The sequence below is a fragment of the Zonotrichia leucophrys genome, unplaced genomic scaffold (genome assembly GCF_028769735.1).
Source record: "Zonotrichia leucophrys gambelii isolate GWCS_2022_RI unplaced genomic scaffold, RI_Zleu_2.0 Scaffold_34_1600103, whole genome shotgun sequence".
NCBI lineage: Eukaryota > Metazoa > Chordata > Aves > Passeriformes > Passerellidae > Zonotrichia > Zonotrichia leucophrys.
This window is the reverse complement of record NW_026992239.1, coordinates 518,651-540,746: the sequence shown is the minus strand read 5'-3', so window position 1 is coordinate 540,746 and position 22,096 is coordinate 518,651. Positions and strand designations below refer to the sequence as shown.

Genomic DNA, 22,096 nt, shown 5'->3' with positions numbered 1-22,096 from the left:
AACAGTCTCGAGAATAACGGGGAACCCCCCTCGGAACCCCCTTGAAATTCCCCCCCAAATCTCGCACCCAAAATGCCCCAAATTCACCCCAAAACAGCCCCGAGAATAACAGGGACCCCCCCGGGAACCCCCCTGGAATCCACTTGAAATTCCTCCCCAAATCTCGCACTCAAATCCCCCAAATTCACCCCAAAACACCCCCTGGGAATTGTGGGGAACCCCCCTGGAATCTCCCAAATTCACCCCAAAACAGTCCCGGGAATAACGGGGAACCCCCCTGGAATCCCATTGAAATTCCCCCCTGAAATCCTCCCCAAATCCCGCACCCAAATCCCCCAAATTCACCCCAAAACACCCCCGAGAATAACGGGGAACCCCCCTCGGAACCCCCTTGAAATTCCCCCCCAAATCTCGCACCCAAAATGCCCCAAATTCACCCCAAAACAGCCCCGGGAATTGTGGGGGAACCCCCCCTTGGAACCCCCCTGGAATCCCCCAAATTCACCCCAAAACAGCCCCGGGAATAACGGGGACCCCCCGGGAACCCCCCTCGGAATCCCCTTGAAATTCCTCCCCAAATCCCGCACCCAAAATGCCCCAAATTCACCCCAAAACGCGAATCCCTCCCTCGACCCCACCTTGTGCCTTCAGCCCCCCCCCAAATTTTCCCCTAAATAATAATTGGGGAGGGGTCCCCAACTCTCCCGACCACCTGGAATCCCCCCCAGTTCTCACCTTGCGCCCCCAAATCTTCCCTGGGGGGGGTTCAGGGGACCCCCCAAAATTTGGAGCAATTTTGGGGTAGTTTGGGGCAGTTTGGGGGAAATTTTGGGGCAGTTTTGGGGCAATTTGGAGCAGTTTTGGGGCGGTTTTGGGGCGGTTTTGGGGCTCCTTTGGTTGTTTTAATTGAATTTTGGGGGGGGTCTCCCCAGTTCTGCGGGATTTTGGGGTGGGGGCTCTGCGGCATCACCGAGAGGGGGGGAAAAAATTGGGGGGTCCCCCCCTCATAAAAAGGAATTAAAAATAGAATGAAGATAAATTAAGGAAAAAAACCACAAGAAACGACAGAAATGTGGTGTTTGTTGTATTTTTTGGGGTCCCGGGGTGAATTTGGGGTGCCAAGGGGGAATTTGGGGGGAATTTTGGGGGGTCTGGGGGCGCTTTTATGGCCTCGCCCCCTCCCCAGGGCGGTGCCTCCGTTCTGTTGAACCACAAACCACTTCCCCCCCTCCGGCCCCACCCAGGAACCCCAAAATCGCCCGGATCCGCCCCAAAACCCGGCCCCACCCCCCCATTCCCCTGGGGCACCCCAAAAACTCCCCCGGACCCCCCCAAATTCCGGCCCCGCCCTCGCAGCGCCCGAACCGACCCGACCCGGCCGCAGGAGCAGGTGGGGATGGAATTTGGGGGGTCCGGGGGGGGGGTTTGGGGGTCTTGAGGGGTTTTTGGGGGGTCCAGGGTGGTCTTGAGGGGGTTTTTGGGCGGTTCTGGGGGGTCCTGGGGGGGGTCTCGAGGGGTTTTTGGGGGGTCCTGGGGAGGTTTTGGGTGGTTCTGGGTGGGTCCTGTGGGGGTTCTGAGGGGTCTTGGGGGGTCTTGGGGGGTCTTGGGGGGTCCTGGGGAGATCTTGGAGGGTCTTGAGGGGTCCTGGGGGGTGCTGGGGGGTCTCGGGGTCGGAGGGAGAGCGCGGGACCCCCCGAGGGTCCCCCCCGAGCCCCATCCCAGTGCTCCCAGTGCTCCCAGTTTACTGGGATAACACCAATCCCAGTGCTCCCAGTTGATCCCAGTTCATTTCCAGTCCCTCCCAGTCCCTCCCAGTTCATTCCCAGTCTCTCCAATCCATTCCCAGTCACTCCCAGTTCATTCCCAGTCACTCCCAGTTCATTCCCAGTCACTCCCAGTTCATTCCCAGTCCCTCCCAGTCCCTCCCAGTTCATTCCCAGTCACTCCCAGTTCATTCCCAGTCCCTCCCAGTCCCTCCCAGTTCATTCCCAGTCACTCCCAGTTCATTCCAGTTCATTCCCAGTCCCCTCCCAGTCCCTCCCAGTTCATTCCCAGTCTCTCCCAGTTCATTCCAGTTCATTCCCAGTCCTTCCCAGTTCATTCCCAGTCCTTCCCACTCCCTCCCAGTTCATTCCCAGTCTCTCCCAGTACCGGAACTGGGGCTCAGGAAGCGCCGCTCCGTTATCGGGGTGTGCAGAACCCGGGGGTGGGGGGAATTTGGGGGGGTCCGGGGGGGCTTTGGGGTCCCCAACCCCCGCAAAATTGTCATTAAGGAGACCCCCGGGACCCCCCAGTCCCAAACTGGGACCCCCAAACCCCAAACTGGGACCCCCCAGACCCCAAAATGGAACCCCCAGGACCCCCAAACCCCAAACTGGGACCCCCAGACCCCTCCCAGCTCCCCAAAACCCCCCCCAAAGGGACTCTCAGCACTTGGGGACCCCCCAGCCCCACTTTGGCGGGGGGTCTCCGGTGCTGACCCCTTCTCAAATTCCCTCCCCAGTTTTGGGGTCCCACCATGAGCAGCTCCCTGGACCTGGACCGAGCCCCCACCCTGGACGAGCTCCTGAGGGGCTGCGTCGATGCCTTCGGTGGGGGGACCCCCAAATTTGGGGGGTCCTGGGGGTGACACCCCGATTTTGGGGGGTCTGAGGGGGGGAGGGACAACAAAATTTGGGGGGTCTGGGGGGTGACACCCCGATTTTGGGGGGTCTGAGGGGGGGAGGACACCGCGAATTTGGGGGTGCGGGGAGTTTCGGGGCCCCTCGGATTTGGGGGGGGGGTTCCTGAGGTTTTGGGGATTCTTGTGTTTGTGGGGGTTTGGGGGGAATTTGGGGGGACCTGGAGGGGGATTTGGGGGTTTGGGAGGATTTGTGGGATTTTGGGGGGAAAAATTTGGGAGGATTTGGGGGGTTCAGACCTCTGAGGTCTCCCTAAAATCTGTGAAGCCCCAGAGAGGAGGAATCGAAATTTTGGGGGGATATTGGGGGTCTCTAGGAGGGTTTTTGGGGGGATATTGGAGGTTTCAAGGAGGGGTTTTGGGGGGATATTGGGGGTCTCTAGGAGGGTTTTTGGGGGGGTCTCTCTCGGTATTTTTGGGGTGACCCCCTCGCCCCCTCCCCAGACGCTCAGGGGAAGGTTCGGGACCCCCAACTCGTGCGGCTCTTCCTGGCCACGCACCCCTGGTACCTCCCCCAGGCCGAGGTGGCCTCAAAGCTGCTGACCCTGTATCCTTGGGGACCCCCCGAAACCCCCCCAAAGCCCCCTGGGACCCCCAAAATCCCCTGAGACCCCCAAATCCCGCGGGACCCCCCAAAACTCCCTGGGCTTCCCCCCAAAACCCTGCCTCAGGTCAAGGGGGGGGCTGGAAAAATGCCGAGGTTTTCTCCATGGGGACCCCCCAAAAACCCCCCCCAGAACCCCCTGGGACCCCCCAGGACACCCCAAAATCCTCTGAGATCCCCCCCGAGAACACCCCAAATTCCCAGGGACCCCCCCCCAAAATCCCTTCCATTGATCCCTTGGGACCCCCTGAACTTTTGGGGACGCCCCCAACACTCCAGACCCTCCCTCCCCCAAATCCCCCCAAATCCCCCCAAAATCCCAGAGCCCCCCCAGACCCCCAGGGCCCCCCCAAACCCCGCGCAGGCTCCTTGACCCCCCCCAGGCTGCAGGAGTCGGGGGGCTCGGCCGAGGGTCCCTCCCTGCGCCTCAAAATCGGACACTTGGTGCGGTGAGTGACCCCAAAACTGCCCCGGGACCCCAAAACTGCCCCCGGGGACCCCAAAATCTGCCCTGGGACCCCAAAACTGATCCCGGACCCCAAAATCTTCCCCCGGGGACCTCAAAAGTGACCCTGGGGCCCCAAAACCTTCCTGGGACACCAAAACCCCCCAGACCCAAAAACCGCCCCTGGGATCCCCAGACCCCCTTAGGGACCCCTGAATCCCTTTTGGGGACCCCCAGACCCCTTTAGGGACCCCCCAAATCTCCGGGGACCCCCCCAAACCCTTCCCGGGGACCCCTTGGGGACCCCCCCGAGTTTCGGGGTCCCCCCTGAGCCCCCATTTCCCCCCTTTTCCCAGGTACTGGGTCCGGGCGTTCCCGCGGGAGCTCTCGGGGGACCCCCAAGTTTTGGGGCGGCTGCGGGAATTGGGGGCGGCGCTGGGGGGGGACCCCCAAAAAACCCCCCTGGGGCTGGAGAGCCTGTAGGTGAAATGGGGGGGGGGTCACGGGGTTTTGGGGGGGCTCGGGGGGATTTTGGGGGTTCCAGGGGGTGAAATTGGGGGGGTGATGGTGTTGGGGAGGTCTAGGGGGATTTTGGGGGTAAAATGGGGGAGTCCAAGGGGGATTTGGGGGGGGTCTGGTGGGTGAAATGGGGGGGGGGTCAGGGGGTTTTGGGGGGGGGGCTCATAGACTTTGGGGGGTCCAGGGAGTGAAATGAGGGGGGCTCGGGGGGATTTTGGGGTGGTCCAGGGGTTGGAATGGGGGCGGTCAAGGGGTTGGGGGGGGCCCAGAGATTTGGGGGGGGTCACAGCGGGTTAAATGGGGGGGTCACGGGGTTGGGAGGGGGCTCGGGGAGGGAAATTTGGGACGGGGGGGGCACAATGACATGGGAGGGGACACGGGGGGATTTGGGGGGGTCGCGGGATTTTGGGGGAGGTTTGGGGGGTCCAAGGGTTGAAATGGGGGGGTCATGGGGGTGGGGGTGCTCGGGGAGGGAAATTTGGGGCGGGGGGCGGCACAACGAACGACACGGGGGCGACCGGGGGGGGGGGATGGTGGGGGTACTTAACCTGGGGGACGTTTGGGCGGGTCGTACAGCGGGTTGACAATGGGGGGGTCCCATGGGGTGGGGTCCCCCCGGGAGGGATTGGGTCGTGGGCCCCCCACGGGGCGATCTCGTGGGGAGCGCGGGAGCCCCGGACCTTTTAGGGTCTCAGCACCTTGCCCGCTACGGCCACAGCGAGGAGTGGACACGGGGAACGGGACGTGGACAGGGACGGTGGGACACAATGGGCGGGGCCGGACATTGGGGACGTGGGGTACATTGGGAGGGGACAGTGGGGCCTCGACCGGGGGTATACTACATGCCTGGACGCTGGGGCCGAGTGGGCATGGGGACTGGGCACCGGGTACGTGGGCACAGTGGGACAGGGGACATTGGGGACAGTGGGGACACTGGGGACAGTGGGGACATTGGGGACATTGGGGACTCACCTGGGGACACCTGCAGGACACCTGTTCCCAATCTTCCCGATGTCCCCCATGTCCCCGCTGTCTCCCATGTCTCCAAGTGTCCCTGATGTCCCCAGTGTCCCCAATGTCCCCATGATGTCACCCATCCCCAAATGTTCCCCAATGTCCCCGCTGTCCTCCAATGTCCCCAACGTCCCCAAATGTCCCCGCTGTCCCCGCTGTCCCCAATGCCTGATGTCCCCACTGTCCTGACATCCCCAATATCCCCATGTCCCAAATCCTCCCACTGTCCCAAATCCCCCAATGTCCTCTAGTCCCCATATGTCCCCAATGTCCTCGCTGTCCCCCATGTCCGCGATGTCCCCCATGTCCACAATGTCCCCCAAATATCCCTGCGGTCCTGCTGTCCCCAGTGTCCCCAATCCCACTTCCCCAAATGTCCCGCTGTCCCCAGTGTCCCAAAATCCCCCAAATGTCCCCAATCCCCCACTATCCCTGCTGTCCCCCATGTCCCCGCTGTCCCCAGCTCCGGGACATCCGCGTGTTCGCGCGCTCCGCGGGCACCTCGAGCTCTCCCTCGCTCCGCCGCCTGGTGGCGCTGTCCAACGGCCTCTCGCGCTGGGTGCAGCTGCGCGTGCTGCGCCCCCTGGCGGCGCCGCAGAGAGCGGCAGCGCTGGGGCAGTGCCTGCGCCTGGGCCAGGTGAGACACGGCAGTGACCCCTGACCCCCGGGAGTGACCCCTGACCCTCAGAACTGACCCATAGCAATGACCCCTGACCGCTGGAAATTACCCCTGACCCATAGCCCTGGGGCAGTGCCTGCACCTGGCACAGGGGAGAGAGCTGAGAATGACCCCTGACCCCTGGGACTGACCCCCTGACCCCCGGAACTGACCCCTGAACTGACCTCTAGACCTGAACTGAGCCCTTGACCCACAGCCCTGGGGCAGTGCCCACACCTGGCCCAGGTGTGACCCTAACCCATAAACCCAAACTGACCCCCGACCCCCTGAACTGACCCCAGAAATGACCCCTGACCCATAACCATGACCCCCTGAACTGACCCCTGAACTGACCCCTGAACTGACCCCTGACCCATAGCAATGACCCCCAGAACCATTCCACACCCCCAACCCTGAGACCCCATAACCCCACCCATGAACCCCCTCAGCCCCGCCCCCTCCACATAGCCACGCCCCCTCAGCCACGCCCCCTCCCCCCCCAGAGCCTCCTGGAGCTCCGCAATTTCAATTCGCTCCTGGCCGTGGTCGGGGGGCTCGGCCACGGCTCCATCGCGCGCCTGCGCCGGACCCTGGCCCTGCTGGAGCCCCCCATGGTCCAGGTGCGGGTCCGGGGGGGTCCCCAAGGGGTCCTGGGGGGTGTTCTGGGGCTCCTGGGGTCCCCAAGGGGTCACACGGGGGGTACAAAGGGGTTCTGTGGTGTCTGGTGGGGTCCTGGGGCTCACGGGGGTGTTGAGAGGCATTTTGGGGAGGTATTGGAGGGTCCCCAAGGGGTCACGAGGGGTCCCAAGGGGGCATTTGTGGGTTCTGGGGTGTCCTGGGGGCGTCCTGAGGGGGTCCTGAGGTGAATTTGGGGGGTATTGGGGAGTCCCGGAGGGGTCCTGGGGGTTCTGGTGGGGTCCCCAAGGGGTCACACGGGGGGTACAAAGGAGTTCTGGGGGCATTTGTGGCTTCTGGGGTGTCCTGGGGCTGTCCTGGAAGGGTCCTGGGGGTGTTGAGGAGAATTTGGGGGGTATTTGGGGGTCCTGGGAGGTCCTGGGGGTATCACAGGAGGCACAGAAATGTCCGGGAGGATCCTTGTGGGATTTTGGGGTGACACAAAAGTGACATCACCCCCAGCTCTGCTCATTTCTAAAACATCTCCCCTTGTCCGTGTGTCCCCGCTCTGTGTCCGTGTGTCCTTTGTCCCCCCCCCACCCCCGCACCCCAAATTTCCGTGCCCCCCAGCTGTGGGCACAGCTGGCCGAGGCCGTTGGGTCTGGGGGCAATTACCGCCGGTACCGGGCGCTGCTGGGGGGCGCGGGGGGCTCGGGCGGGTTCCGGGTCCCGGCGCTCGGGGTTCACCTGCGGGACCTGGTGGCGCTCGAGGCGGCGCTGCCCGACTGGGGGGGCCCGGGACGCCCCCACCCCAATAAACTGCGGGCCCGCTTCGCCCTGCAAGGGGCGCTGCTGGCGGGGCGGGAGCAGGGACCCCCCGGGACCCCCCACCCGGATTTGCTGCGGCTGTTGGAGGTGAGACCCCCAAAATAACCCAAAATAACCCCAAAATCCCTGCTGAGACCCTCAAAATAACCCCAAAATCACCCCAACCCCCTCCTGGGACCCCCCGGGATCCCTCACCTTGACCTGCTCCCCTCAAACCCCCCCAAAACCCTCTGAATCCCAAAACCTGCCTAAATCCAAAAATCCCCTGAACCCCAAAACCCCCCTGAACTCCCCTTCCCCTCCCAAACCTCCCCTGCTCCCCCCACACATCCCCAAATTCCCCAATCCCCCCCCAAAGGCCTCTGAGCCGCTACCCCCCCATCCCAAAACCCCCCCAAAATCCCCTCAAATCCCCCCGAGCCCCACAAATTCCCCAAAATCCTCCCAAAATTCCCCCAAATCCCCCCAAAAATCGCCCCGAGCCCCGCCTGCAGTTCCGGCTCCGTCCCGCAGGTGTCGCTGGCGCTCGGGCCCAGCGAGGAGCAGCTGCACCAGATGTCGCTGCAGCGCGAGCCCCGCGAGAGCGCCCCCGTGAGGCCGGGGCGGGAACAGCGGGAGGGAATAACGGGGGAATAACGGGAACCGGGGGGAAGCTAACGGGGAACGGGAAATAACGGGGAGAACAACGGGGAACGGGGGGAGAATAACAGGGAGAACAACGGGGAACGGGGCGGGAATAACGGGGGGAGAATAACGGGGAACGGGGCGGGAATAGCGGGGAATAACAGGGGGAGAATGATGGGGAACGGGGCGGGAATACCGGGGGGAGAATAACGGGGCAGGAATACCGGGGAACCGGGGAATAATGGGGAATGGGGAGGGGATAACGGGGAACAGGGGGAATGAAGGGAAATGGGGGAATAACGGGGAACGGGGCAGGGGAACGGGCACCAAGGGGGCAAACGGGCACGGGGGGGCACCGGGGTCGAGAAGGGAATGGGGGGGGTGTGGGGGGAATGGGAGGGGAGTGGGGAACGGGGTGGGAGGGGCGAGTGTGGAAAAGGGGGCCCAAGTGTGCAAGAGGGGATGGGGGACAACAGGGTGTGGAAGGCGGAAACGAGCGTAAAATGGGCGTGAAACGGGTGTGGAATGAGTGTGAAACGGGTGTGAAATGGGAGTGGAGTGGGGTTTGAAAGGGGTGTGAAATTGGTGTGAAACGGGTGTGAGAGGGGTGTGAAATGAGTGTGAAATGGGTGTGGAATGAGTGTCCCATGGGTGTGAAATGGGGTTTGAAACAGGTGTGAAACGGGCGTGAAACGGGCGTGAAATGGGGTTTGAAATGGGTGTGGAACAGGTGTGAAATGGAGTTTGAAATACGTGTGGAACGGTTCTGAAACGGGTGTGAAACGGGTGTGGAACGGGTGTGAAACGGGTGTGGAACGGGTGTGAAATGGGCGTGGCGAGTAAGAAAAAGAGTGGGGCCGAGTGTGCAAAGGGGACAAAGGGCGGCTGTGAGTGTGCAAGGGGGGTTTGGGGGTTCTGCCCCCCCCTCCGACGCCCCCTCCCCTCCCCAGGCCGGGCCCCCCCCGGAGCTGCCCCCCGCCCTCCCCCCCGAGCGCTGGGTCCTGCCCGAGCCCCCCCGGCCCGACCCCGAGGGGCTCCGGCCCCGCCTCGAGCAGCTCGTGGAGGTGAGGGGGGGTCCGGGGGGGTCTTGGGGGTGATTTTGGGGGGCCTGGGGGGGGTTAGGAGGGATTTGGAGGGTTTTGGGGAGGGGGCCCTGGAGGGAGTTTTGGGGTCCCGAGGGGGGGCGGTTGGGTGGGGAGGGGTCTCAGAGGGCTCCGAGGTGATTTTGGGGTTATTTTGGGGGGGGGTCCTCAGTCCATTTTCCGGAATTTCGACGTGGACGGCGACGGGCGGATCTCGGTGGAGGAATTTGGGATCGTGCGGGAAAATTTCCCCCACCTGCCCCCGCTGGGGGAGCTGGACACGGACATGTGAGACCCCCAAAACCCTTAAACACCCCCAAACCCCCCGGGACCCCCAAAACACCCCCAAATTCCCCCCAGAATCCCCAAATCCCCCCTGAGCCCCCCCTGGGGGAGCTGGACACCAAATTGTGAGACCCCCGAGACCCCCAAAACCCCCCCAGAACCCCCAAAACCCCACAGAGACCCCCAAAACACCCCCGGACACCCCTAAACCCTTCAGTGACCCCCCGGGGCACCCCAAATCCTACAGTGACCCCCCCGGGGCTCCCCAAATCCTACAGTGACCCCCCCGGGGCTCCCCAAATCCTACAGTGACCCCCAATCCACCCCAGGATCCCCAAATCCCCCCTGAGCCCCACCTGGGGGAGCTGGACACGGATATGTGAGACCCCCCAAAACCCCCCGAGACCCCCAAATCACACCCAAATCCCCCCGGGAACCCCAAAATCCCCCTGAGACCCCCAAAACCCCTCAGTAACGCCCCCAACCCCACAGTGACCCCCAAAACCCCCCCGGGACCCCCAAATTCCCAACATGGACACCCCCAACCCCGTCGGGACCCCCAAAACCCTCCCGAGACCCCCCCAAACCCCCCAGATCCATAAAATCCCTCAGTGACCCCCCCACCAGGACACCCCCAACCCCACAGTGACCCCAGACCCCTCAGTGACCCCTCCAAACCCCCTCAGAATCCCCAAATCCCCCCTGAGCCCCCCCACCACGGACCCCCAAAATGGGGACCCCTCCTTTGTGACCCCCCCCCCTCTTTGTGCCCCCTCCCCAGGGACGGGGGGCTCAGCCGGGGGGAGGTCCTGGATTATTTCCTGCGCTGCAGCCAAGGACCCCCCCCGGGACCCCCCCACAATTTCCGGGGGCTGCGGGGGCTCCGTGCGGGGCCCTGCGAGAGCTGCGGGAAACTGGTGAGTGCGGGGAGGGGGAGGTCCCCAAAATCCCACCAAAGACCCCCCAAAATATCCCCAAAGACCTCCCCAAAATCCCACCAAAGACCCCCCAAAATATCCCCAAAGACCTCCTCAAAATCCCACCAAAGACCCCCCAAAATCCCACCAAAGACCCTCCAAAATATCCCCAAAGACCCCCCAAAACCCCACCAAAGACCCCCCAAAACCCCACCAAGACCCCCAAAATAGCCCCAAAAACACCCAAAATATCCCCCCAAAATATCCCCAAAACCTCCCAGATCCCCCAAAGCCCCCCACAAATCCCCCCTAAACCCCTCAAAACCACCTCAGATCCCTCCAAAGCCCCCCCAGAACCCCCAAAATCCCCCCAAAGACCCCCAAATCCGCCCGTCCATTACCGAGCACAGCTGGGGGGGGGGACATGGGGACCCCCCTCCCTTAATTGGGGGGACCCCCGAGTGGAAATTCGGGGGAGGGGTCTTGGACCCCCCCTGAACCTTCTCTTCCCTCCCCCTCCCCAGATTTGGGGTCTGCACAAGGATGGGATGGAGTGCAGCGGTGAGTGGGGGGTCCTGGGGGGGTCCTGGGGGTTTTGGGGGGTCCTGGGGGGTTTTGGGGGGTCTGAGTGCTGGGGGGTCTCTGGGTGTTGTGGGGGGATTTTGGGGGCGTCTCTGTGTGTAATGGGGTTTTTTGGGGGGGGGTCTTGATGTGAGAGAGTTTTGGGGGGGTCTCTGGGTGTGAAGGGTTTTGGGGGGGGTCTCTGGGTTTTGCGGGGGGATTTGGGGTCTATGGGTATGAGGGGGATTTAGGGGAGGGTCTCTGTGTTTGATGGGGATTTTAGGGGGGGGTCTCTGGGTGTGATTCAGTTTTTTGGGGGTGGTCTCTGGTTGCGAGGGGGTTTTGGGGAGGCGTTTGGGGGGATCCTGGGGGGTCTCTGGGTGCGATTCAGTTTTTTGGTGGGGGTCTCTGGGTATGAGAGGGTTTTTGGGGTGGGGGTCACTAGTTGTAATAGGGTTTTTGGGAGGGGTCTCGATGTGAGGGGTTTTTAGGGGGGTCTCTGGGATTTGTGGGGGGTTTTTATGGGGTCTCTGAGTATGAGGCGGTTTTGGGGGGGGGTCTCTGGGCATGAGGCGGTTTTTGGGGGTGGTCTCTGGGTGTGATGGGGTTTTTGGGGGGGGGTCTTGATGTGAGGGGGTTTTGGGGGGGTTTTGGGAGGTTTTGGGGGGGGTCTCTGTGTGTAATGGGGTTTTCTGGGTAGGGTCTCGATGTGATGGGGTTTTGGGGGGTGGTCTCGATGCGAGGAGATTTTGGGGGGGGGTCTCTCGGTCCGAGGGTCTCCCCCCGTGCCCCCCCCCCCCCCCCCAGGCTGCGGCCTGCGCTGTCACATCGCCTGTCGCGATCGGCTCCGCCCCGAGTGTCGCCGCCGGGCCCAAAGCGTCACCGCAGCCCCCCCGGACCCCCCAGGACCCCTCCCCAAATCGCGGCCCCGCTCCTTCAGCCTCTCCCTGCCCTGGCCCCGCCGCGCCTCGCTGCGCCCCTCAGGTGGGACCCCAAAAATCGGGACCCCCCCCCCCAAAAGGAGGGGACCATCAGGTGGGCGAGACCCCCAAAATGACCCCCCCAAAAATGACCCCCCCAGACCCCCCCGAGGAGAATGAGGAGGATGAGGATGGAGTGTTTGACACCCACCTGTGACAGGTGAGCCCCCTCCCCAAATTGCGGGTCCTGGGTTGTTGGGGTGTCTCAAATTTGGGGGGGTTCAGACACTTGGGACTCCCCTCCCCAAATTGGGGGTCCTGGTTGTTGGGGTCCCTTAAACTTGGGGGTTCAGACACCTGCCCCCCCCCCAAATGCTGTTAAGGACCCTCAAATTTGGGGGGTTCAGACACCTGGGAGCCCCCCAGAATTGGGGTTCTGGGTGTTGGGGACCCTCTAATTTGGAGGTTCAGACACCTGGGACCCCCCTCCACAAATTGGGGGTCCTGGGCATTGGGGTCTCATATTTAAACCCCCACCCCCAAATTTCCACAGGATCCCGAAGGCTCCGGACCCCCCTGACCCCCCCTGACCCCGAGGATTTTGGGGGGGGTTTTGGGGGTCCTGACCCCCCCCCCCGGTATTTTGGGGGGGTTTTGGGGGGGATCAATGTGGGAATAAACTCCGTGTCCGTGTGTCTGGCTGTGGGGTCTCTGTGGGGCAGGACCCCCCTGGGGGTCTCTCGGGGGTCTTTGGGGGTCTCTGTGGGGTCTCTGTTGGGTCAGACCCCTCGGGGGTCTCTGGGGTCTCTGTGGAATTTCTGGGGGTCTCTGGGGGGGTCTTTGTGGGGTTTTTGGGGGTCTCTGTGGGGTCTCTGTTGGGTCAGACCCCTCGGGGGTCTCTGGGGGGGTTTCTGGGGGTCTTTGTGGGGTCTCTATGGGGCAGGACCCCCCCCAGAATCTCTCTCCGTGGGGCAGCCGGGGGGGTTTGGGGTGGTGTTTTTGGGGGGGTTTGGGGGGATTTTTGGAGCGGTTTGGGGCGATATTTTTGGGGGGCTTGGGGCAATATTTTAGGGGGGGTTGGGTGATATTTTTGGGGGGGCTTGGGGTGACATTTTTGGGGGGATTTGGGGGGATTTTTTTGGGGAGTCTGGCGGGATAATTTGGGGGGATTTGGGGTGATATTTTTGGGGGGGGTTGGGTGACATTTTGGGGGAGTTTGGAGCGATGTTTTTGGGGGTTTTGGGGCAATAGTTTGGGGGGTTCAGAGCGATTTTTTGGGGGGCATTTGGAGCAATTTTTGGGGGTGTTTGGGTTGATAATTTGAGGGGGTTTGGAGCGATTTTTTGGGGGGGTCGGTGTGATATATTTTTGGGGGGATTTGGGGTAATTTTTGGGGGGGGCTGGGGTGATTTTTTAGGGGGTTTTGGGGTGATATTTTTGGGGGGTTTGGGGTAATATTTTAGGAGGGCTTGGGGTGATATTTTGGGGGAATTTCGGGGGATGTTTTTAGGGGGTTTGGGGTGACATTTTGGGGGGTTGGGGCGATGCTTTTGGGAGGGTTCGGGATGATAATTTGGGGGGGGTTGGGGCAATATTTTAGGGGGGTTTGGGGTGATTTTTTCGAGCGGTTTGGGGCGATATTTTTGGGGGGCTTGGGGTGACATTTTTGGGGGATTTGGGAAGGTGTTTTTGGGGGTTTGGGTGACATTTTGGGGGGGTTTGGAGCGATTTTTTTGAGGGGTCGGTGTGATATTTTTTGGGGGGATTTGGGGTAATTTTTTTGGGGGGGCTGGGGTGATTTTTTAGGAGGGCTGGGGTGATTTTTTGGGGGGTTTTGGGGTGATATTTTTGGGGGTTTTGGGGTAATATTTTAGGAGGGCTTGGGGTGATTTTTTGGGGTTTTGGGGTGATATTTTTGGGGGATTTGGGGTAATATTTTAGGAGGGCTTGGGGTGATATTTTGGGGAGGTTTCGGGGATGTTTTTAGGGGGTTTGGGGTGATATTTTGGGGGCTTGGGGCGATGCTTTTGGGGGGGTTCGGGATGATAATTTGGGGGGAGTTGGGGCAATATTTTAGGGGGTTTGGAGTGATTTTTGGAGCGGTTTGGGACGATATTTTTGGGGGCTTGGGGTGACATTTTTGGGGGGATTTGGGGGGATTTTTCTGGGGAGTCTGGCGGGATAATTTGGGGGGATTTGGGGTGATATTTTTGGGGGGGTTTGGAATGGTGTTTTTGGGGGTTTGGATGACATTTTGGGGGGTTTGGAGCGATGTTTTTGGGGGTTTTGGGGCAATAATTTGGGGGGTTCAGAGCGATTTTTTGGGGGGCATTTGGAGCAATTTTTGGGGGGGTTTGGGTTGATAATTTGAAGGGGTTTGGATGACATTTTGGGGGGTTTGGAGCGATTTTTTGGGGGGGGCATTTGGAGCAATTTTTGGGGGGGTTTGGGTTGATAATTTGAAGGGGTTTGGATGACATTTTGAGGGGGTTTGGAGCGATTTTTTGGGGGGGTCGGTGTGATATTTTTGGGGGGATTTGGGGTAATTTTTTGGGGGGCCGGGGTGATTTTTTAGGGGGGCAGGGGTGATTTTTAGGAGGTTTTGGGGTGATATTTTTGGGGGTTTTGGGGTAATATTTTAGGGGGTTTTGGGGTGATATTTTTGGGGGGTTTGGGGTGATATTTTGGGGAGGTTTCGGGGGATGCTTTTAGGGGGTTTGGGATGATATTTTGGGGGGGTTGGGGCGATGCTTTTGGGGGGGTTCGGGATGATAATTTGGGGGGGTTGGGGCAATATTTTAGGGGGGTTTCGGGTGATTTTTTCGGGGGGTTTCAGGTGATGTTTTTTTTTTGGGGGGGGGTTCGGAGCCATGGCGGATCCACTGCCGAAGGGCGGGGGGGGTGGATTTTTAGTGGGGGGGGGTCCCCGCGGGGCTGTGGGATGTGATGGTGGTGGGGGGGGGGGGGGTTTGGGGTTGCGGGAAGGATGGATGTGGGGGGGGGGGGGGGTTGCGGGCGCGCGCCGCTCCGGGGCCGTGCGCGTGCCCGGGGCGGGCGGGGGCTGCGGGAGCGGCGGGAGCGGCGGGAGCGGGGCCGGGACCGCCCGGGGCAGGTACCGGAGATTGGGGGGAGGGGGGGCGGGTACCGGAATGGAGGGGGGGGGGTACCGGAGATTGATGGGGGGGGGCGCAGAACCGGGGGGGGACACGGAGGGGACATTGGGGGGGTTTGGGGGGCGCGGGGAGGGGAGGGATGAGCGGGATGGGGGGGGGGGGATGCAGGGGGGGTTCAGGGTGGGGGGGTGCGGAGGGGGATGTGGGGAGGATGATGAGGGTACGGAGAGGGGGATGGGGGGGTTAGAAATGGGGGGCTCCAGGAGGGATTGGGGGGGATTTTGGGGTTGGGGGGACAGCAGGGGTCGCATCATCATCACCCCCCCCCCCCATCGGGAGGGTTTTGGGGGGGTCTCTGCTGAAGGGGGGGGGAGGGGAAAGGCCGGGGCTCCCCCACCCCGGGGAGGGGCCGCATCACCCCCCCCCTCCCCTCCCCCACTGCAGGGTCTGGGGGCCGCATCCCCCCTTCCCCTCCCCTCCCCCCCCTTTGCGCGCCCCCCCCCGGAATTCGGGGAGCTCATCCCGCCCCTCCCCCACTGCGGGGGGCTCATGCAGCCCCCCCAAAACCCCCCCAAAATCCCCCCCAGAACCCCCCCCCGGCCGCGGGGCCTGCGCTGCACACGCGTGTGAACCGGGCCCGGCCCCACGGGCGGCGTCACGCGGGGCACACGCGTGTGAACGGGGGGGGGTCGGGGCCATCTGGGGGTGCAAAGGGTCTGGGGGTGCGGGGGGGGCGGGAAAACGGGGGGGGCGTGGGGGTGCAAGGGGTTTGGGGGTGCACACGGGTGTGCAAGAGGCGTGTGTGTAGTTTGAGGGTGCACACGGGTGTGGAAGGGCTGTGTGTGTAATTTGGGGGTGCACACGGGTGTGCAGGGGGTGTGAGTGAGGTTCTGGGGTGCACAGGTGTGCAAAGGCTGAGTGAGTGCCGTTTGGGGGTGCACACGGGTGTGGAAGGGGTGTGTGTGCAGATTTGGGGTGCACACGAGCATGCAGGGTGGGTGTGTGTGTAATTCTGGGGTGCACACGAGTGTGGAAGGGGGGGTGTGTGGTCTGGGGGTGCGCACGGGTGTGCAAGGTCTGTGTGTGTAATTTTGGAGTGCACACGGGTATGCAGGGGGTGTGTGTGTAAGGTTTTGGGGTGCACACGAGCGTGCAGGGGTTGTGTGAGGAATTTTGGGGTGCACACGGGTGTGCAAGAGGCGTGTGTGTAGTTTGAGGGTGCACACGGGTGTGGAAGGGGCGTGTGTGTAATTCTGGGGTGCACATGAGCCTGCAGGAGGTGTGTGTGCAGATTTGGGGTGCACGCGGGTGTGCAAGGGGCGTGTGTGAGGTTTTGGGGGTGCTCACGAGTGTGGAAGGGGCGTGTGTGTAATTCTGGGGTGCACAGGTGTGTGCAGGAGGTGTGTGTGCAGATTTGGGGTGCACACGGGTGTGGAAGGGGCGTGTGTGTGGTTTGGGGGTGCACAGGTGTGTGCAAGGGACGTGTGTGGAATTTTGGGATGCACACGAGCGTGGAAGGTGTGTGGGTGAGGTTTAGGGGTGCACACGAGTGTGGAAGGTGTGTGTGAGCGATTTTGGGGTACACACGAGTGTGCAGGAGATGCGTGTGCAACTTTGGGATGCGCACGAGTGTGCAAGGGAGTTGTGTGCAGTTTTGGGGTGCGCACGAGCCTGACCGCGTTTCGGGGTGCGCGTGTGCAAACCCGGGGTGCACACGCGTGTGCAAGGGAGGGTTCAGGCCACGCTGGGCTGTTTCGGGGGGCACCTGAGCGTGTGCAGGTGTGCAAGGGGTGCGGGTGAGCGTGCAAGGGGTGCACACCTGTGCGGGGTGGGGGGCGTGGCTGGGGGGGCTGCGTGTGCAAGGCGGGGCCGCTCACACCTGTGGGGGGGTGCACACGCGTGTGTAAGGGCGTGTCTGTCACACTGGGGGGGGTTTTAGGGGGTCCTTTTGAGGGGGGGTCCCCGCACCCCTGGGTGCCCCCCCGGGGCCGCCCCCTCCCCGTGACCTTCAGGGGGACACGGGGGGGACACGGCCCCTCCCCCACCCACAGCCCCCCCAAAGCCCCCCCAGGGAGGCTCAGGGGGTTTGGGGGGGGGATCCCCCTATAGACCCCCCCTAGAGACCCCTCTGAGCCCCCCCAAGGGTGTCCCATGGGTCTGGGGGCTCCTCAATCCCCCCACACCCCCCCAGGACCCCTCAAGGGGGGCTCAGGTGTCCCCTCCCCCCCTTTATCAACAATCAGCGATCGATAATTAATTAATTAATTAATTAATGACCCCCGGGGGGGCACGGACACCTCCCAGGCCTGGGTCCCTCCCCCCCCGAGGGTCCCTGGGGGTCTCTGGGGGTTCCCCCCCCCCCCCACGGGATGGGGGGGATAAGGGGGGGTGATAAGGTGGGGGGGGGGTCGCTGTCATCCCCCCCCTTCCCCCCCCCTTTACAGGTGCAGCAGTTACTGTGATTGGCTAATTATGCGCTGCATGTTAATGAGCCCCATTAGCCAACGAGGGGGGGGGGTTATAAATAACCCGGGGGCTCATTTGCATAATGATAAGGCCCGGGTTGCCGCGGTGACCGACCCCCCCCCCCCCCCCTCATCACGGGGTTAATTAACGTGCTGATAACGAATGGGGGGGGGGGGGGGGCTCTGCTTGCCCATCCCCCCCCATTCCAGAGCCCCCCCCTCACTGTGTCTCTCCCCCCTCCCCAGGTGCCTCCGGACCCCCCCGGCCAGGCTGGGGCCGCCCATGCGGCTGTGAGAGGACGGGGGCGGCCGGGCCCCCCCAGGGCCCCCCAGGGCCCCCCCAAACCCGCCCAGGCACCATGACCTGTCCGGCCGCTGAGGGACACCCCGAACCCGGGGGCCACCGAGAGACCAAAGCCCACCTGGGCTCCGTGACCCACCTGGGCTCCGTGGCTCCAGAAGGTTCTGAGGGACACCAAGAGACCAAAGCCCACCTGGGCCCCGTGGTCACCAGAGGATCCTTGGCCAGCTGGACCTCTGTGGTCAGCCAGGACCACCAAGAGACCAAGGCCCACCTGGGCTCTGTCACCCACCTGGGCTCTGTCGCCCACCTGGGCTTTGTGGCCAACCAAAACTTCGTGGGCAACCAAAACTTCGTGGGCAACCAAGACCACCCTGAGCCCGGTGCTGGTGGTGGCTCCGTGGTGCTGTTGGACTCCAAGATCTCCCAAGGCTTTGAGGAGCACCTGGGGACTCGGCTCAGCCAGGTCTCTGTGACCCACCTGGCGTCCGTGGCCACCCAGGACCACCTGGAGATGGAGCTGCCTCAGGAACCCGTGGCCAGCCGAGGTTCTGGGGGCAGCCAGGAGCACCCAGAGCCCGACACCAACATCCCCTTGGACTCCAAGGTCAACCAGGGCTCCGTGGGTCATTTAAACCTGAAGGGCCACCAAGACCTCGCCCCCTCCCCGGCCTCCGAGGACCCCCAAGAGCCCAAGGTCACCCAGGGTCCCGTGGACAACCAAAAGACCAAGGTCTACCAAAGCCCCACAGCCCTTCTAGAGGCCAAGGTCAACCAAGACCCCATGGTGTGTTTAGACTTGAGGGTCCACCAAGCCCCCAAGGACCCCCGAGCCCCCCTGGACAGCCCGGCTGGCCAGGCCTTGGTGGCTCTCACAGACTGGAATGTCCACCAAGCCCCGGTGGCCAAGCCCGGCCCTCCGGACCTGAGGGTCCCCATGGGCACCACGACCAAGGGACGCTGCCTGGGCACCGAGTGCCACCAACCCCTCGTGCCCACCTGGGCCACCCCAGCCCCCTGCCCGCGTGCCCAAATCCCCTCGGGCGCCCGCCTGGGGCTGGTGCTGCTGACCCTGGGCTCGCTCCTGCTGCCCTGCGCCCGCGGCTCGGCGCTGGAGTTCGGCGGCGCCCCGGGGCAGTGGGCGCGCTACGGGCGGTGGGCGCCGGGCGCGGGGGGCCAGCTCAGCTTCCGCTTCAAGACCAACGTGACGCGGGCGCTGCTGCTCTACCTGGACGACGGCGGCAACTGCGACTTCCTGGAGCTGCTGGTGGCCGAGGGGCGGCTGCGGCTGCGCTTCGCCATCGCCTGCGCCGAGCCGGCCACGCTGGAGCCGCCGGCGCCGGTCAGCGACGGCCGCTGGCACGCGGTGCTGCTGACGCGGCAGGCGCGGCACGCGGCGCTGGCCGTGGACGGCGAGGCGCGGGCGGCCGCCGTGCGCTCCAAGCGGCCCGACATGGCCGTGGCCAGCGACCTCTTCGTCGGCGGCATCCCGCCCGACGTGCGGCTCTCGGCGCTGACGCTCAGCACCGTCAAGTACGAGCCGCCCTTCCGCGGGTGGGTGGCCGACCTGCGGGTGGGCGACGCGCCGGCCGCGCTGCTGGGCGCCCAGGGGGTCCGGGGCGACGGCGACGAGCGCTGCGCCCACCACCCGCCCTGCGCCCACGGCGGCCGCTGCACCCTGCGCCGTGGGGAGCCCCGCTGCGACTGCGCCGGCACCGGCCACCGCGGGCCCTTCTGCGAGGAAGGTGAGGGCGCGGCGAGGAAGGAGGGCAGGGTGGGCGCAGGAGCAGCTCGGGGGTCTCGTGTTTCTCCATGGCGTTGGGTGTCTCCATGTCTCGGGGTCGTCGTGTCCTTGAGGGTTTCTCCATCTCTGTGGTGTTGCGTTGTCACCTTCTGTTGTCACGTCCTTGTGTCTCTCCGTGGAGTGTCCATCTTCATGGCTGTGTTTCTGTGTGTCACCATGTCCTCGTGTCCTCCTTCATGGTGTTGGGTGGCTTTGTGTTTCTCCATCCATGGTTTTGGGTGTCCTTGTGCTTCTTTGTGTCCTCTTGGCTTTGCATGTCCTCGTGTCATTGTCCTCCACATCTCCACGTCCTTGTGTCCTCCACATCTCCCATCCTTGTGCCATCGTGTCCTCCAGATCTTCACGTCCTCCTGGCATTGGGCCTTGGGTGCTCCTTGTCCCCTCCGTGACTTCCCGGTATCCTCGCGTCATTTTGTCCTCGAGCTCCTCTGTGACTTTGTGTCCTCGTGGGGTTTGTTGTGTGTCCTTGTGTCCTTCCTGTCCTGGTGGCACTGGACACACCCACGGTGTCTAACTGGTCATTGTCACGGTGGCCTCGTGTCATGGTGTCCTCATGTCACGGTGCTCCCGTGTTCTTCCACCCTTGTGGGGTTCTGTGTCCCTTCTGTGTCCTCCTGGCATTGTGTCCTTGAGTTGCTCCATGTCCTCGTGTCCTCCTCGTGTCACCCATCCCCATGTCCCCCAGTGTCCTCGTGTCCTCCTGGCGTCACACGTCCCTCTGTCCTCTTGCCCTTGTGTCACCCCATGTCCTTTCACCCCACTCCCCATGTGCTTCTCCAGGTCCTCGTGTCCTTGTGTCACCCATCCTCGTGTCCTCCTGGTGTCACCAATCCCCCGGTGTCCTCATGTCCTCCTGCCATTTCTCATGTCCTGCTGTCTCTCCATGATTGCCCTTGAGATGCTGCAAATCCACACATGACCCCCATGTCCTCCATGTCCTCTTGTCCTTCCATGCCCTGGTGTCCCCCTGTCCTCATGTCCCTCCATGTCCTCTTGTCCCCTCTGGTGTCCCCCTGTCCTCACGTTCCTCCATGTCCTCTTGTCCTTCCATGCCCTGGTGTCCCCCATGTCCTCTTGTCCTCCCCGGTGTCCCCCTGTCCTCATGTCCCCCATGTCCTCTTGTCCCCTCTGGCGTCCCCCTGTCCCCACACCCTCAGTGTCCTCCCCCACCCCATTTTCCACATCCCCATGCCCTCGTGTGTCCTCGTGTGACCCGGGTGACCCTGTGGGGGTGACACGGAGGTTTGGGGGACCCCCACCCACGATGTCACTCCCGTGTTTACCCCTCCCAGTGTCCCCACACGCCCCGGTGTCCCTGCCTGTCCCCACCCCCTGGCACGCCCCTGTGCGATGGCACGCCCTGCCGTGGGCTGGGTGTCCCCGCGGTGACGGTGACAGTGACAGTGACAGTGCCAGCTGGGCGTGGCCCCGGGGGTCTCTCGTGCCATCCTGCTCTCGTGCCAACACGGGGACAACCACCGGTGTCACCATGGCGACAGCATCCCCCGGTGTCACCGTGGCGACAGCATCCTCCGGGCGCGTTGCCAGGGCCGGTTGCCATGGCGCCGCCGGGGCTGGGTACCCGTTGCCATGGAGACGCCCGGGCCTGTCTCCCTGGTGACGGTTGTCACGGCACTGCCGGATGCTCCTGCCGCGTCCTTGAGGGGGGACAGCGATGGGGGGGGGCTGGAGGGGACTGGAAGGGCCCTGGGGTGCTGTGGGGGGGCCTGTGGGGTGTGGGGGCCCTATAGGGTGCCCTGTCGGGTGTGTGGGTCCTTATGGGATGTCCTATGGGGTGCGGGACCCCTACAGGGTGCCCTGTGGGGTGCAGGGTTCCTATAGGGTGCCCTATGGGGTGCAAGGGCCCTATAGGGTGCCCTATGGGGTGTGGGGTCCTTATGGGATGTCCTATGGAGTGCAGGATCCCTATAGGGTGCTCTATAGGGTATGGGGTCTCTGTAGGGTGCCCTGTGGGGTGCAAGGTTCCTATAGGGCACCCTATGGCGTGCAGGGTACCTATAGGGTGCCCTGTGGGGTCCACAGTGCCTGTAGGGTGTGGGTAGGGCACTGCTGGGTGTCTCATGGGGTGCTGGGGTCCTGTGGGGTGCTGTGGGGTGCCCTATAGGGTGCTGGGTCCCTTTGGGGCACCCTATAGGGTGCAGGGCTACTGTAGGGCACCCTATAGGGTGTTGGGGTGCCATGGGGTGCCCTATAGGGTGCTGGGGTGCTATGGGGTGCTGTAGGGTGCCCTATAGGGTGCAGAGACCCTGTGGGGCACCATGAGGGACGTGGGGTGTGCACAAGGTGTGTAAATTCCCGCTTGGGGCGTGCAAATCCCCACCAGGACAAAGCTCGGGGCGTGCAAATCCCACCGGGGCGTGCAAACCCCTCCCCCCCATCCCATTGTGCCCCGCCCCCAAGGTCAGCCCGAGGTCACGGGGTGGGGCTGCACGGACGCGGTGGGGGCGGGGCTTGCGGACACACCTGGGCACTAATGGCTCTGCCCCTCCCCCCCTGCTGCCCCCCGGGACCCCCAGAGGAAGAACCCGCGGTGGAAGGTGAGTGGGGGAGGGGCTTTGGGGGAGGAGGGGCATTTTGGGGGGGAGGGGGTTTGGGGGCGTGGCCGTGCAAAGCCCCGTGTGACACCTGAAATGGGCGGGG

General features: G+C 63.3%; 2 protein-coding genes across 18 annotated transcripts in view; both read left to right on the top strand.

Moving 5' to 3' along the window:
• Nucleotides 1–5,117: 5,117 nt before the first annotated feature.
• Nucleotides 5,118–12,433, top strand: LOC135460224 (RAS guanyl-releasing protein 2-like). The gene is made up of 12 exons (XM_064736959.1): nucleotides 5,118–5,135; nucleotides 5,726–5,899; nucleotides 6,424–6,540; nucleotides 7,166–7,450; nucleotides 7,877–7,954; nucleotides 8,938–9,051; nucleotides 9,242–9,357; nucleotides 10,136–10,271; nucleotides 10,796–10,832; nucleotides 11,640–11,816; nucleotides 11,914–11,972; nucleotides 12,306–12,433. The coding sequence occupies exons 1-11, from the start codon at nucleotides 5,118–5,120 to the stop codon at nucleotides 11,967–11,969; spliced, it is 1,308 nt and encodes a 435-aa protein (XP_064593029.1). The 3' UTR covers nucleotides 11,970–11,972; nucleotides 12,306–12,433.
• A 2,385-nt stretch (nucleotides 12,434–14,818) lies between these two features.
• Nucleotides 14,819–22,096, top strand: part of NRXN2 (neurexin 2) — a 48,625-nt gene continuing 41,347 nt past the window's right edge. For all 17 annotated transcript variants that reach the window (XM_064736994.1, XM_064736985.1, XM_064736983.1 and 14 more), the window contains exons 1-3: nucleotides 14,819–14,864; nucleotides 17,577–19,376; nucleotides 21,973–21,993. In XM_064736994.1, coding sequence (XP_064593064.1) covers nucleotides 17,690–19,376; nucleotides 21,973–21,993 — 1,708 coding nt within the window. In that variant the 5' untranslated portion in view covers nucleotides 14,819–14,864; nucleotides 17,577–17,689. The remainder of the gene's footprint in view (nucleotides 14,865–17,576; nucleotides 19,377–21,972; nucleotides 21,994–22,096) is intronic.